Here is a 14,379-nt window from a genome sequence, read left to right as displayed (position 1 = left end):
AAAGCCATATGGGTCCTTCGGCTCTAAAGCGGACAAACTGACTGCAGGTGGATCTTCCTCCACAGGTTAATAGTAAATAATAGTGGTTTTTTTTTTTTTTTTTTTTTTTTTTTTAAGTGTGAATAACACATCAATATAATTGAGTAAAAATTGATGAAATTTATTCTATGAATGATTATATTCTGACATAATTTTGATGCAATTTTTTTTATATTATTATATAAGTAATATGTCTATTGTTAATTAGACAGTTTTTGTATATTTATTAATGTTTAACAATATGACAATTAATCAAAGTTGATAATTTAGTGTTCAATAGATTTATGAATTATAATTATAACTCGGCCTCCAAGCGAACATTCCTAGTTATTCACCTATTCCACATACAAAAATAGGGTAAAAAATGGGTGGATGAGAAAAAAGTGAAAAAAAAAATTTTAAATAAAAATAAAAGGTAGTTTGAGTGGGATACTTGTCCACCATGTAAGGAAAATTACTAAATAAAATTTACAATTGTGTTAAAATACAACATGTTTTGACAAAATTTTCAAAACAGTTGACAGTTGAGTTGTCTTTTGTATGTCAAAATAAAATAAAATAAAAAATATTATACTAAGATTGACTACAATTAAAAAAAAGTATCGTGAAAATATTGTGATATTTAATTTTATTTTTAAACTTTTTAAATTAGTTTGCTATTTTTCTTTAGAAAAAAAATAGTCCTATTCACATAATATTTTCATAACAATGTCATAATAAAATTTAGACAGTAAGTTATTATTAGTTCTCATTTGGACCTACTAGTGAGATTATCATTTTTTTTTTATCTACAATTAACAACTTGTCATATAAATTTTATTGTAAAATTTTTATGAAAATGTTATGTCCATAACCTAGATTAAGAGAGGTAATTAAACAAAGAATTCTCTTTATATATATATATATATATATATATATATAAATTAATGAAGTTTGTCTTTACCGAGCATTATGATGACTATGGGACTTAACAGTCCCACATACAGTCGTGAATAACATAACTACGTCCTAAGAGGGAGCACCTTATGGTTAAGTCCCACATACAGTCGTGAATAACATAACTACGTCCTAAGAGGGAGCGAATAACATAACTACGTCCTAAGAGGGAGCACCTTATGGTTAAGTCCCACATACAGTCGTGAATAACATAACTACGTCCTAAGAGGGAGCACCTTATGGTTAAGTCCCACATACAGTCGTGAATAACATAACTACGTCCTAAGAGGGAGCATCTTATGGTTGTCGGTGTCTCAGTCATCATAATGCTTGGTAAAGATAAACTTCATTAATTTCTTTGGCTTAGGAACGTCTCCATTGACATGTCTCCATAGACGATGCTCTTCAGAAAGTGTTTCACAGCATAGGCCCATTGATTGTTGTTGTGATTGTTCAATATCAGGCGCTGCAGGTGCTTCTTAAATGATCTTTTATTTGTGTTTGTTGTCTATTAGGTTTGTGTATTTATATGGTTTCTGAGAAGAAAATTAATAATGCTTGGTAAAGAAAAAACTCCATTTCTTAATCTAATTTCTTATGCTTAGGAACAGGTGCATAACTAGGAATGTTTGCTTGGGGGGCCGAGTTATAGTGTTGATACAATAATTATAATTCATAAATCAATTGATCGAATACAAAATTATCAACTTTGATTAATTGTCATATTGTTAAACATTAATAAATATAAAAAAATTGTCTAATTAACAATAGACATATTACATATATAATAATATAAAAAAAATTGCATCAACATTATGTTAGAAGATAATCATTCGTGGAATAAATTTCATCAATTTTTACTCAATTAAATTGATATGTTATTCACACTTAAGAAAAAAAAAACCACTATTATTTACTATTAACCCATCATTATTCATATTATTAAAATTTTCCTATATTTTAATTTTTTTAATGAATTATTGGACACCTAATTTCAAATCCCAAAAAAATGATGATATACTAACTCAGAAGAGAGATGTAATATAGTAATATACTATCATATAGCTATAAAAAAAAAAAAAAAATGAACAACACAACTTTAATAAACAAAGCATATTCTTAAAAATCTAAACACCCATACAAACTTTGATGGTTTTGTTTGAGTGAGTTGAGAATCTTGAGATGAGACGAGTTGATAAGAAATAAACAATGGGTTGGCAGCACTATAAAGGAAAACAAGCAAAAACACTTGTAGGCTATAGTTTTCTTGACAATAGAATGACGGGGGAAAAATAAAGTTATGTTTTGAAATGGTTAATGGGCTGACGTTTATTCTATTTGGAGAGAGTAGTTATTGATCATTGGATTAATTACAAATGTTTAGACAATTGAATGGGCCAACTATTATTTTATTTGAGGACAGGCTTCTTTTAAGCTGTTGGACTGGTACAACTTTGAAGAACAAATGAGGGGGTTGGTTATATTTTTTGGAATTGCTCATAGCAAATCCACCCCCGCTTAGAACTCTCCATTGACATGTCTTCATGGACAACACTCTTTCATAAAGTGTTTCATAGTGTAGGCCCATTGATTGTTGTTGTGTTTGTCAAGAATTAAGGAAACTTGGAAATCGACAACAAATTTGAATTCAAAGTGAAAAATCAATCGGGGAATGAGACAATTTTTTTTGAAAAATAAGCATTAGGAGGAGAAATTAAATTACATTACTTGTTCATCATTCTACTAAAAAACTCTCATCTTATTTAAAATTGTTAAATTTGTTTAATAAGAAAAGTCAGTTTTTGTTTAGTTTTTTTTTATTATTATCATAAATTGACTCAGCAATTTTAAATGAGTGAAAATTTTTTAGAAGAATGGTGAATAAGTGACATGATCTATCATGAGGACCGTATAATTTATTCATTGGAAGATTGTTCAACATCAATCACAGTTGTTGATGTCACTACTAGTGTCATGTTGATGTCACATGAGGTGGTGCATGGGCACATGAAACAGGTGCATGGGAAGGCAATGCCTGAGAATCCAAGAATGGGCGAATGGCACATGATGGTGCAGGGTGCCCAAAATCTTCTGACAATTAGAGATCGACCTGCATGGTTGTTTTTGTTAAAAATGCTGGAAATTGACAGATTTGTGAGGATAACAATCTTGCACCCAACAACTGACCCAAAAACAATATACGGATCTGTACAGGCAATGTGTGGGCGACTAATGTTGGTTACTATTTGGGGGTAAAAAAAAAAAAAACTTTGAATGATGAATTTATTCTTGTAAGCATCCAACTTCGTGTGGGTTGGTACAATGCCTCAATTAAGAGAACTTTTTAGTATGATGATATTGCAATAAATTAACATAAAAGTAATAAAAGAGAGTAAATTGGATTGAAAACTAAGGATTAAGGAATTGTGACTAAAGACACAACTTGATGAATACTTACTTGAATCTAATTGAAGATAACTTAAATACAGATGTTGAAGATCACTAAATTTCCTACTAGCTAGGCTAGAAGAACTACCCTATGTCTAAAAAGGCATGCTGACTTGAAGAAGTTTTCTTTAATGTGCTTGGTTGGCTGTTGTGTTATTTGTCCTTTTTATAGTCCTAATAAGACAAAGTTATTTGTCCCTATAAAGACGAAGTTACAAACAAACACATTACTATTTTACAAGTTTAAAGTTAAAACATAACATGTTTGGCCCTAGATCTAACATGAAAAACAAATGCCAAATAGTGAATGATGTACATTTGCTTTGCAGTTCACCGAAAGGTCCAAAATTCTTTTATCTAAAAAAAATGATGAACAAGAATAAAGCCACAGCAAGTGGAAGTTTGTACCGTGTCCTGAATGTAGGACCAATGACCACGTGAGAACTTAAATTCTTCGAAAGTGTAGTCTCCATAGCTTTGAATGAATCCACTGTATTTCTGCACTATGATGTAGGTAGCTAGAATAGAAATTAAGCAATGACAAAAGGTCCGGGTTTAAAAAATAAAATGGACCAGTTGATTAGTCACTCTGTGGTGAGAGAAAGGTGTTCTCAAAGTGGGACAAGGAAAGTAGACCCAAAGACTGTAACTCATATAGGCTAATATGAGTTACAGTCTTTGGGTCTACATCGACTATCCGTGAATCAATTTCAATGGCTAAATAACCCGTGACATTCAGACTCTGGCATATAATTTACCTAGATATATTATTGACTCGTTTCAAGACAAAAATTACAAACTCTTTTTTTTGGAAAATGAACATGTCCTATGCGGCCATACCTTTTCTTGATTTGATTAATTATTTATATAGTTGTGTTATTTATGTATCAATTTTATCCTAGTCTAATAAAGCTTTCGATCTTTAATTCTGAAAGTCGTCGGTAATCATTAATTTTACTTTAAAAAAAAATTCAGATTCTTTATGTTTATATTGGAGCATGCATGAATGTGACACCCGGAATTTTTGCTTATACTAATCGGTTGAAATGGAATCAGAAAGTTTGTCGTTTTTTTTTGTCTATTTAACCTTTACAGTTTACACGATCACGTAGGAAAAGACTGGACCACGAAGGATTTGAGTTTTCGTTGACAAAAACATGTTGCGAGAGTTTCACCCTTTACTTCCTTTGCTTGATGGGATAGCACCATGTGACTGAGAGAATCAACTTGTTGAAGGGTGGACCAATTTGTTTTGGTTATGCATACACATATGCTTGAATTGCAATAGTATTTTCAACTATTTTGTAATTTGTAGTATGGACAAATATTACACTATCAAATTAATAAATAAATATAAACCGCGTTAGAAAATTTTCTCTCTCTCTCAAGAATGTTATTGTTTTTGTTTTGTTTGTTAGTTTTTTTCCCTTGAAATTAACGAGACTATGCATATTAAACACTGGCTATGTTGGCTACTACTTGTTTGAGGAATCATAAAGGTCCTCTTTCAAAGGATAATGCAGGGCATAAATAATTAGAAGTACACGGCTTGAATAAACTGTAGCTAGGAAATATTATTAGCAGCCAATTTGATGGAATGAAAGAAGGTACGTACAAACTAGATGGCTGATATTAAAATGTGGAATTGTACATCAGAAAAGACAAAATAGAATATAAAACAGGTACCACCAACTTTGCTAATGGCCATCCAATATGTGGTGTTTTTCTGAAGAAGCCTCAAGAAAAACTAGTCACTGCCTCTTCTTTTGCATTAGTTCCTTAATACAGAATCTTGAAGGAAAAAAAAAAATAATAATAACAATCTATTTTAATTTGGTTGACTATTGCATGATTTATCCATGCATTGAATTTAATACGAGTACATGAATAAAGATATGTGCAACGAACACATTTCATTATATATGCGTATATGGATTTTAAGCCCATTACCCAAGTTGAGGAAAACAACTACTTTGGTGGAAAATACATATCTCTGCAATCATAAAGGGAAGATGGAAAAAAAAATTATAAAATAGAATCCCATATCTTCAAGATTTCATAATTTGTAGGCATAGGGACAATCCTGGAAGTTTCCTAGCTGCTAGCTGTTGCACCTCGCTTGGCCTTGATGGACAATTTCATCTTATGCATGGCATGGATTATGATGGATCATGCTGCTAATGTTTTTGACTTTTGCCCTCAAATTTTTTATTTTTTATTTTTTGATAGATAGAGTTTCAATTCTCAACCATGTTGGGCTGCCAATGGCTTTGGCAGTGTGCACGCGAGCATGCTATGGCTTTTGTGTCCATGCTGCGTTGCCGTGGTCTAGGCAGTATGTGCTTTTGATGATTCCGCTCTTATTACCAGCTTAAGACACTAATCGATTTTTAGTATAAGCGAAAATTGTACCTCATGTTTTAGCTTAAGTCACATGTTTTTTTTAATCAACAATTTTATTAACAAAAGAATCAGAAACAACAGCTAAGAAACCAAAATCCTAGCTTGTTCAAGAGCTAATACATCAAAAAAAAAAAAAAAAAAGATGGGGTAGAGCCAAGAACAAACAATCAAAATACTTGTTTTTTAAAGATCAAGAAGCCAGAACATGAGCAACTTGATTTGCAGAACATGAGCAACTTGATTTGCCTCTCTAGGTAGTGGTGGCTCTAGGAAATTTTTTCAAGGGATCATTAAGAAACTTAAATTAAACAAAATTTAATAAAAAAAAATTGAATATATTGAGTTATTGACAAAAAAAAAAAAAAAAAAAAAACGCAAATACATTATAATATTTTTATTTTTATGAAGTTGTCATTATTTATTTGTCATTGTTTTTATAAAAATATTTTAAACTAAATGACAAAACTCAACCCATTGTCAATGTATTAAATTGGCTCGCATAGCCACATTCATCCATATATAAATAATATACTAAGTGTCTACTTAATTAATCAAATGCTTAAACAGTTACTAATCTTAAAAAAAAAAAAAAAAAATTCTTGAATCACTAATTTTATAACAAAAAAATATAATAACATAATAACAATATACACATATATAACAAACCCTCTGTGTACAAACATACTTTCAAGGGTAGATTATACTAACAAAAAATATTATATATCAATTAAAAAAAAAAAAAAAAAAAACATAAAGTAACACCACCTAATATCTCTAGGAGCTCATTTGAATTGAATATATAAACTGACACAGAGCTACCAACTTGGTAACAAGGCCAGCACAAGATAGTTTTAAGCCTAAGCTGAAAATTTAAAAGGGGCCTTTTTATATCTAAATATCACTTAAATGATATTTATTTTATTTTTTATATTATAATTTTTTTATTTCAAATCTATTATTAATTCTTACTAATTTATAAGACTAACACACCCAAAGTGAGCTAGTGATACTTACTATGTAGGTCTTACAAACTGACAAGTCATCACTAAATAAAAGTTATTCAAAACATTCATTTATAATATTGTTTGAGTGACACTAATCATATTCATGTCACATCAATTTGTAAGTTTTTTGTCATAAAATTTGTATTAGTTTTAGCATTTTTCATTCACTTAATGGTGAATTGGTGATTGTGTTGTATTTTTATTAATTCATAATTTTTGTGTGTGGAGAAGATGCTAAAGTACTACAAATTTGACTATAAAAAACTTACAAACTGAAGTGACATTTTAAGAAAAGAATAAATGAATATTGATTTATTTATTGTGATCGGACATCTCAATTAATAAGACCAATGTAATAAAAAAAAAAGTGCAAATTACACGCTTTTTTTTATAATTAGAAAAAAAAAAAAAAAACCTTGCTGGCCCCATTTTAATTTGGGGGTCTTTCTATGTTAGGGGGCTTTAGGCCATGGCCTAAATGGTCTAGGCCTAGGGCTGGCCTTGCTTGGTAGTATCTGAAAATAGAACCTGAGTCCTCCATGGAGATGCAATGGATGGTCCATTAATATATACACTTAGGGGTGATCGCGGTGAGGTGTGGTGCGGTTTTCGATCATTTTTAGCACTGCACTTTGTGGTGTGGTTTAGCCAAAACCATAATTGCACCGTATCTCATTTTTGCGGTCAAATGTGTGATGCGGTTTAGAGTTTAGCCAAAACCATAACCGCACTTCATTTTTGCTGTCACATGTGCAGTTTGGTGTATAAGATGCGGTTTGAACGGTTTGAAACTGATATATTTTTCAAATTTTGGGCTTTTCCTGCTGTAGACACCGCATTTTGTACTCCTTACGGCTTATGCCCCCGTTCCTCAATGATGTTCGAACTCTAAGACCCAAGGCCAGTTTAAAACCCAATCAAATTGATTTGAGGAGTGTTAAAATGGAAAATATCACTTTTTAAATGCACAAAAATCTATTTTTGGAAATAAAATACCAAAGTAGCCCTCGGTTCACGTACGTGGGCAGAAGCCTGTGTACACAGGTCAAAGCATGTGTATGTAGGCATAATCTTGCATACATAGCTAGGGCTTCAAAATCATGGAAAAGACAAGTTTTTTTGCAATAATGGCTGAGGTTTGGCATGAATCCTACATTGTCTGGGAGCTATTCCAAACCCTATTTTTTCAACTATAAAAAGTCTTACTTTGTACGTTTTCAAAACACACAGAAATCTCACAGGAAAAACTTAAGATTCACTAGAAAATAGTGAATCAAAAGGGAGTTTTTCATAAAACACTCTCAAGTCAATTTTATTTGACTGAGACCTCTTCTTACCGCAATCCTTTTAGTTTAATGTTGCTAATTGCTTGTTTAATGACTTGTGATAGATTTGACTGAGAGAAATGGTCAAATTCAAAGTTTGGGAACTCCTTTTTGAGGTATCAAGCTTCAACCTTTCTTTCTTTTCTTTTTCTTTTTTTTAGTCTTTCTTTTACTGTTTAACCTATTTTTCTTGTGTTTGTGTTATAACCGTGTGTTTAGAGTAGGTTTATGTTTTCTTGTACATTCTGAGCATGTTTGGTTGTTAGAATTTGGGTTTTCGTTTCTGCTATGTTTATATGTTTTTTAGGTCTTCTAGGCAAGGACTTGCGTACGCATAATCTTACCTGCACACATAGGCTTGATTATGTGTATGCAGGCCTGTTCTTGCGTGCATGAGTCGCTACCCAAAAACCCTAATTTTTCTTTGTTTTGTTCCTGCCTTCACATAGTTGTTCTGATTAGCTTCTTTTCATATGTTTTAGGCTCTATAAGTCTTTATGCCTTTGCCCCACATGCTTGTTTGTCTTTCAACATGCTTAGATTAGGGTTTCTACGTTTGTTTCTTGCTTTGACACTATGCTATTCATTCACATGTCCATGCATCAATGCCATAGGTGCTGTGTTGCTGAAAGGTATGTAAAGGGTAAGTCATGCATTAAAAATGTTTATGCATCTGTGTTGGTTTTATTTTGATGATATGATGAAACATGCTTAGATATATGATTAGGGTTTATAATATATTAATGCCTTGTTCATAAGATGATTTTCTTGCTATTGATGATATGCTTGCTGCCATGTTTGGGGCTGCTGCCTTGTTTAGATGTATGATAGGTCTTTCACATATTAGATGAATGCTAGGGTTTCTTTTGTGGGTTTGGCTCTTTATTGTTTTATGGATAGATATGATATGTGTTTAGGAATGTTGATGTCATGTTGTATGTTAGATGGATGATTAGCGTGTGTGTGAGTTTAGAATACAAGTGTTGAACTAGTTTTTAATAATGTTAATATTAAGACACAATGATGGGAGGCCAACCTTAGGGTTGGGTGATCTTGGGTGCCTAACACCTTCCCAAGAGCGTACCTAAACTCTGATCCCATACTTTGGTAATAAGATCAAAGGTCCTTCCTCGAGAGGACGCTATATATATGGTTCCTAGACCATTACAAAAACTAGGTGACGACTCCAAAAGACCCCTTGTGTCCACACTTGCCCAACCCAAAACTGATTTTTTCCTTTTTTTGGGGGCCAAGTTTTAAACTATTGAGCTAATCTTTCTTTATTTTGGGTTGGCTTTCTTAATCAACACTTGCTAGGGTTATTAAACTTTTTTTTTTCATTAAAAACTAAACTATTAATAATATATTTAATATTAAAAAAATAAATATATTAATATATTGAGAGGGTGCAGTTTGTACGGTTTTCTTATTATAAAACCGCAAATTGCACTACACCATGCGGTGCGATGCACTATTACTTGTGGTGCAGTGTGGTTAAACCATTCGCGGATGTTTTTGGTGCGGTTTTTGCGGTTTGTGCGATTTAGTGAACACCCCTATATGCACTTATGATCTCCAAAAATTAACCCAAAGAAAATTAGAAAGATTCCTTAGGGTCTGTTTGGATACCGCTTATTTGCTGAAAACTGAAAACTTATTGCTGAAAATACTGTAACAAAATAGTTTTTAAATATGAATAGTGCTGTGTGAGATTGAGATCCAGCAAAATATATAATCTGCATTTATCTTGAAGTTGGCTGAAACGTGTATAGTTGCCATGGGCAGGGGCGGCCCAACAAATTTGGAGGCCTAAGGCGATATAATTAAATGGGGCATTTTTGTTATCACTTAAATAATATTTAACTAGTATTTAATATTATAATTTTTTTATAAGAAAAATCTATTCCTTTCATTTTGTAATTTGCTTTGTTTTGGGAAAAATGCTAAAGTTATAACAAATTTTACTAAAAAAAAAACTTTCAAACAATGTAGAAATGAATGCGATTAATGACACATCAAGAAGATAATAAACAAGCATTTGAATGAATGATGTTAGGGATATTATAAATTTTATAACATGAGACTTACAAAGATGTATCACTAATAAATAAATAAAAATTCAAAAATGCAAATTTTTTTTCTTTTTTGAGAAACAAACACATACACACACACACACAAGGGAGAGGAAAAAGGGTTCTAACACAAAGGCACACAACAACTCCATTCAAAATCCATGGTAACTTTTAAGGGAGAGTGTGGCAAGTTATACTACACACAACACACTTTCTTAAGCAATGTGGGGCAATTCAAAAATGCATTTAATAGGTTATTGATGTCCACATATCATATTAATTGTTACATCAATTTGTAAAGTTTTCAAGTAAATAAATTAATAATATTTCTAGCATTTTCCTATCCGAATTATCTCTTGTGATTAATGAAACATATATTTGTAAGGGAAAATGCTAGAGATACAAATTCTTTTACAAAAACTTCTACAAATTGATGATGTGGTAAAGGATTATAGATAAATAAAAAAGTGATGCTATAACAACAATTTGTAAAAATATTGTAAAATAGTTTGTAACTGTAGCATTACTTTATTTGTAAGCTCATATATTTAAAGTTGTATTATCTCTACCATTACTCAATTCTTTGGAACTTCTTAAAAGTAGAGAAAAAATATAAAGCTATTATTTTTTTTTCTATATCTCCAATTTTTTTTTTTTTTTTTTAAAAATATATTTCAAATTTTCCCCCAAAATTTGGAACCTTCCTCTAGTAGGGGGGCCGTAGGCGGTGGTCTAAATGGCCTAGGCCTAGGGCGGTCCTAGCCATAGGACCCACCTTTCAAACGCCAAACGCAAAATGCCAGCTGAAACGTATAATCCAAACTCATTCGTTTGGTTAACCTAACTAACTTTGTTCAGTTTCTGCCTTTGTCACCGGTTTGTAAATGACATGGTACTGCTACTGCATCATCTTCTTTTCAGCTCCTTTCTTAGGTTGCTTTTTGCCTATACGCAATGTTTACAATAAGTCCCAACGCATGCACAAACTTTGACGTTGACAAATTAGCTTTTGTCTAATAGATAATAGTAAGGTATCTTCAAGTTGATCGTACGTGTTAAGAAAATGATTTGCGATAGAAACCAAATAGTTATACTAAAAAAAAGTCTTAATTTTTAAAACTCTTTAACTGTGTTTAATTTTGTATCGCTATCACTTTCTATATCATAATCAAATTTACATTTTAAAAAATTAGACGTTTATAAATAAAGCCACATTGCATGCCAGTTAATATAAACTTTCCTCATTAGTTAGGAATCTCAAATAATTAGACTTACATAGACCTCTTTTGCTAGCAAATTGCTATATAGTTTCATTCAGATTACCACAATCAAAATTTTCAGAGGCTACCAACTCTTTTATTTTTTTAGTATATATAATTAACAATGGCGGCACGTTAATTTCACTCCCGTATTGGTCGTGATGGTAGTATTATTATCCTTATAATTCATAAGCAATTTAGTAAAAAACAAAAAGCAATGAGACAACAAATCCCCGTGACTTTTTATTCAATTATATATTACAATTTTCATTGGAAACTTTTACATTGTATACAAATATATAATAACACCAAGTATAATTAATAAAACAACCTCTAATCTATATCTTATGTCGTTTGGCATTCAAAATATTGATTATATTACAATTTTTTTTTGCCAAATTATTTTAAACAAATACAGATAATTAAATTTGAAAAAATGAAAAAAAGAAAAAGAAAAAAAGTCACGAGTTTGTCACTTGATTTGGACCCATATGCCTTCGCTAGGAATATCTTGATGAACCACAAAGAGAAGATAAAACCCCGATGGTGCAAGAATTCCCGACCCGGGTGTCGTCACCTGAACTTGATATGTCGATTTCCCAAGGCTTGTCACCTTCCCAGCACCAAGTACCAAAAGCCTTTGATTCATGGAGAACGAGTGGGTTGTCAATGGCGGTGCCACCATTGTTACCGAGACCAAGTTTGGTGCTAGTGTTCCCGTGACTGTGAACCGAACAAACAAGCTCTGCCCATACTTTATTTGGGTTTGTGAAGCTGGTGTCACAATTTTTGGACGCAGGTTTGCGAATTGTGCATCCAAATAAGCTGGAAAAAACGCTTCCAACCTCAACTCTGTAGGAAAAAGCACATTTGTGAATGAATAGCCTACGTGAGGGTTACTACCACCGACAAGTACTCGGCCATCACGAAGTAAAATTGCAGTGGAGTGGTACATTCGTGGAATAGTAGTCGGGTTTTGTTTCTCGAACCGCGAACCCAACTTGTTATCGGGTCGGTAAATAACCGGGTTCAGAACCGGGTCTCTCCCCGATTCCCAACCAGCTGTCCCAGAAGCAGCACCATTTATGATCAAAACGTTGCCGTTTGGAAGCAAAGTCATGTCACCCATGACCCTAGCTAGAGGCATTGTTTCCATGACCCATTGGGGATTTGGGTCCGTGATTTTGATCCGGGCACACGTGTCCAAAGCACCCACAAAGTTGTTCTTCAAGGCCTGAGCATATGAGCCTTTGGGAGCTCCACCACAGACCAAAACTTCAGCTTCTACGAACTGTGATTGCAAATTCTTCAATGGTAGCAAAACCGCTGAGCCAGTACTAGGATAACACCTAGGATCACCACCTGGTATTTGTGGGTATGTCTTAACGATTTTGTTGTTCTTGTAATCGAACAAAACAGCTCGATTATTCGCGAAGACAAATAGATTGCCATCAACGTTAAGAAACACAAATGGGTACAAGTTGTTTTCTATGCGTGCGTCATTGGTTTGAGCTAGGAATGGAAAATTGAACGTGCCAGTGGTACCAGAACTCTTAGGATAATATTCATAGTTAAATTGTTTTCTACCACCGATGATGATCTGGCGTCCATCTGGCAGAATATGATTGGTCGCGTACCATCTTCTAGCCGCTAGTCCGTTTGGAACTTCTTGCCAATCACAAGTAGCACAAGGCTGGATAATCCTGACCCTTCGTTCACCATCATTGTATCCACCAGTTTGGATCAGACGGCCGTCGGGCATTACAGCGCCGGAGGAACACCAAACATCGGTTTGGACGAAGAGAGGTCGAAAAGTGTTTGTGGCGACGTCGTACTCAGCTGAGTGTGCAGTACAGTCGACTTTCAAAACGGTGTCGTCTGGGTCTCTTCGGCATTCTCCGTCGGGCAATGAAAGGTTGGACTTTCCGAAGTCGGTGCGGTCGAAAATAACGACACGGTCGTTGTTGAGCAGTTGCATGTGCATGGCAGTTATGCCTATGTTGTTTTGCATGACTTGCCACTGGCCACCGGCGGCGCCGGTGAGCGGTGGTTTCGCAATGAGGAGGAGGTAACAGCAAAGAAAGGAAAGAATGATGTTTGGTGGTGTCATTGTTAATTGCTGCTTTTGTTTTGTTGTAGTGTTTTTCGGCTTGGTTTTGGTCGGGTACAAGTGTTGCAGTGTTTATCTCAGGATGTCAGCTTTTTATAAAGAGATCCATGTGAGAGATAAAGAAAGAGAGATGTTCTCATGTCTCACACGCATGCATGTACTCGCGTGGGCGGCCAAGTGAAAATAACAATTTTAGTCCTTTTTTTTTTTAGTAATAATAAATTAGTTTGTTTTTTTAATAGAACCGGACATTTAGAATTAATAAGAATGAGAACAAAATATTTTGGCCACAAAGTTCAAAACAACATGCATTTAGCCGTGTGGGTCAACTTACTCAGTCAATCAGATTAAAACACTAATTAATTTTTAATGTAAATAAAAATTGATTTATAAATCTTTTATTCAATCAATAAAATTTTTACCAATTGAGCTAATTAAAGCCTATCATCGTAAAAATTTTCATTATAAAAAAATAGTTTAAATTGATATGTTTTTATTAATAAATTGGGAATTGGTGAAGCAATTGTCTTTTCCATTCATTATGGTCATTATGTAATTTGGGCAACAGAATCAACTTTGGGGGATTAATTAGTTTAAGTTGGTTAACAAGAGTTGATTTTTCTCCTTATGTTATTTAATTGCCCGTACATCAAAAGTAAAAACAAAAAATTTTAGCCATGACTTTATGTGTATATGTCATTATAGAATTGAGTTACACTAGGTAAAAGGACGACAACGGCAATGTTCCTTTCAAAGTTTCAATCTGTTTAGGTGTCGACTTAT

General features: G+C 33.1%; 1 protein-coding gene across 1 annotated transcript; it reads right to left on the bottom strand.

The window, feature by feature from the left end:
• Nucleotides 1-11,704: 11,704 nt before the first annotated feature.
• LOC126712356 (aldehyde oxidase GLOX1) lies at nt 11,705-13,677 on the bottom strand. Its single transcript, XM_050411658.1, has one exon. The coding sequence runs from the start codon at nt 13,594-13,596 to the stop codon at nt 11,959-11,961; it is 1,638 nt and encodes a 545-aa protein (XP_050267615.1). The 5' UTR covers nt 13,597-13,677; the 3' UTR covers nt 11,705-11,958.
• Nucleotides 13,678-14,379: the final 702 nt, after the last annotated feature.

This window comes from Quercus robur, chromosome 2, assembly GCF_932294415.1.
Source record: "Quercus robur chromosome 2, dhQueRobu3.1, whole genome shotgun sequence".
Classification (NCBI taxonomy): domain Eukaryota; kingdom Viridiplantae; phylum Streptophyta; class Magnoliopsida; order Fagales; family Fagaceae; genus Quercus; species Quercus robur.
This window is presented reverse-complemented; position numbering and strand designations above follow the sequence as displayed.

Excerpts from the sequence above, each read along its gene's own strand:
- LOC126712356 (XM_050411658.1), bottom strand. The coding sequence starts at position 13,596 with ATGACACCACCAAACATCATTCTTTCCTTTCTTTGCTGTTACCTCCTC.